Here is a 1,158-nt window from a genome sequence, read left to right on the forward strand (position 1 = left end):
CTCGGGGTACTGCGATCCAGCCCCATGTTGCTCCCCACTGAGTGAAGAGTCTCTTGTCTCTCTCCCTCTGCCCCTCCCCCTGCTTGCACTCTCTCTCTCTCTCTCAAATAAACAGATAAAAATCTTTTTTAAAAATAAATTAATTAAAAATGTGTTAAAGTTCTTGAAATTTTTCTGATGCTTTATTTTCCTCAGATAGAGTTTGACCAATTACGTTAGATGTTATTACTGTAAAACAGGTAGACATGATAACTTAGTACTAAAAAGTACAGAAAATTTTTCACAAGTTAAAACATTAGAAAACACACTAGTTTACTTCCATAATTTTATGACATTTCCTGACAAAAAAAGATGGCTCAGACTCAATTAATTTTATGCTGTCAGTTCTCAGAAGACATCTGTGGTTTTCATCGTTATCCATTAATATTAGTGGTTGATAAGCATCACTAAGTGATGTTAAGGTTTTATCAAGTAGTTGGAGCCTTGGGAGTTGTCCACAATGCTTTGCCTATACTAAGAGTTGGCAACAGTTCACTAACCAGAGGGACTGGTGCCTTTTGCAAGACTAAAATCGTGGCAGTTCCAGAAGCTAATGCGCAATTCCATTTCACCACTAACAAAAAATATTTCTACTCTTATACTCTTAAAAGTAGAATGAATGGTGTACTGGCCACAAAAGGAGGCATTGCTTTGATAGTCTTATACTTCAAGTAAGGTCTTAAAAAACACCACTTGTGAGAGCAACATAAACAGATTTTAACCTGTACCTCATCTATTAAGTTCCCATGCCTGGAGAAGCTAATATCAACCCATCATGTGATACTCAATTTGTACAATAAATTATGAACCTGGAACAAAAAAAAAAGAGATGGCAACAGTTCAACAATGGGGTGCCAAATCACTGACATCTTTTTTTAAGCAGAGGTATAATAGTGGCAATAAAGGGAAAAGGCAGAAGCCGAGAATCTTCTTTTCCTATAGATGAGATCAGGTTCACTTAGGGAATCAACGCTTACATTATGATGCAGGGCTGAAAAATAACAATTTCAAAACAAAGGATATGTCCAGATGGGCAACTGCAGCTGATTCTCACAATAGACTTGCCAGTTTGATGCCCAGAGAGCTTAGGAGCCCAGACTCCTGGTGACTGCCTTGAGA

General features: G+C 37.7%; 1 protein-coding gene across 1 annotated transcript; it reads left to right on the forward strand.

Moving 5' to 3' along the window:
• Nucleotides 1-453: 453 nt before the first annotated feature.
• LOC116590201 (ATP synthase membrane subunit DAPIT, mitochondrial-like) lies at nt 454-865 on the forward strand. Its single transcript, XM_032341816.1, is given in 2 exon segments — nt 454-709; nt 712-865. Coding segments are annotated over 2 exon segments (294 nt in total). The 3' UTR covers nt 750-865.
• Nucleotides 866-1,158: the final 293 nt, after the last annotated feature.

The sequence above is a fragment of the Mustela erminea genome, chromosome 5 (assembly GCF_009829155.1).
Source record: "Mustela erminea isolate mMusErm1 chromosome 5, mMusErm1.Pri, whole genome shotgun sequence".
In the NCBI taxonomy this organism is placed as follows: Eukaryota; Metazoa; Chordata; class Mammalia; order Carnivora; family Mustelidae; genus Mustela; species Mustela erminea.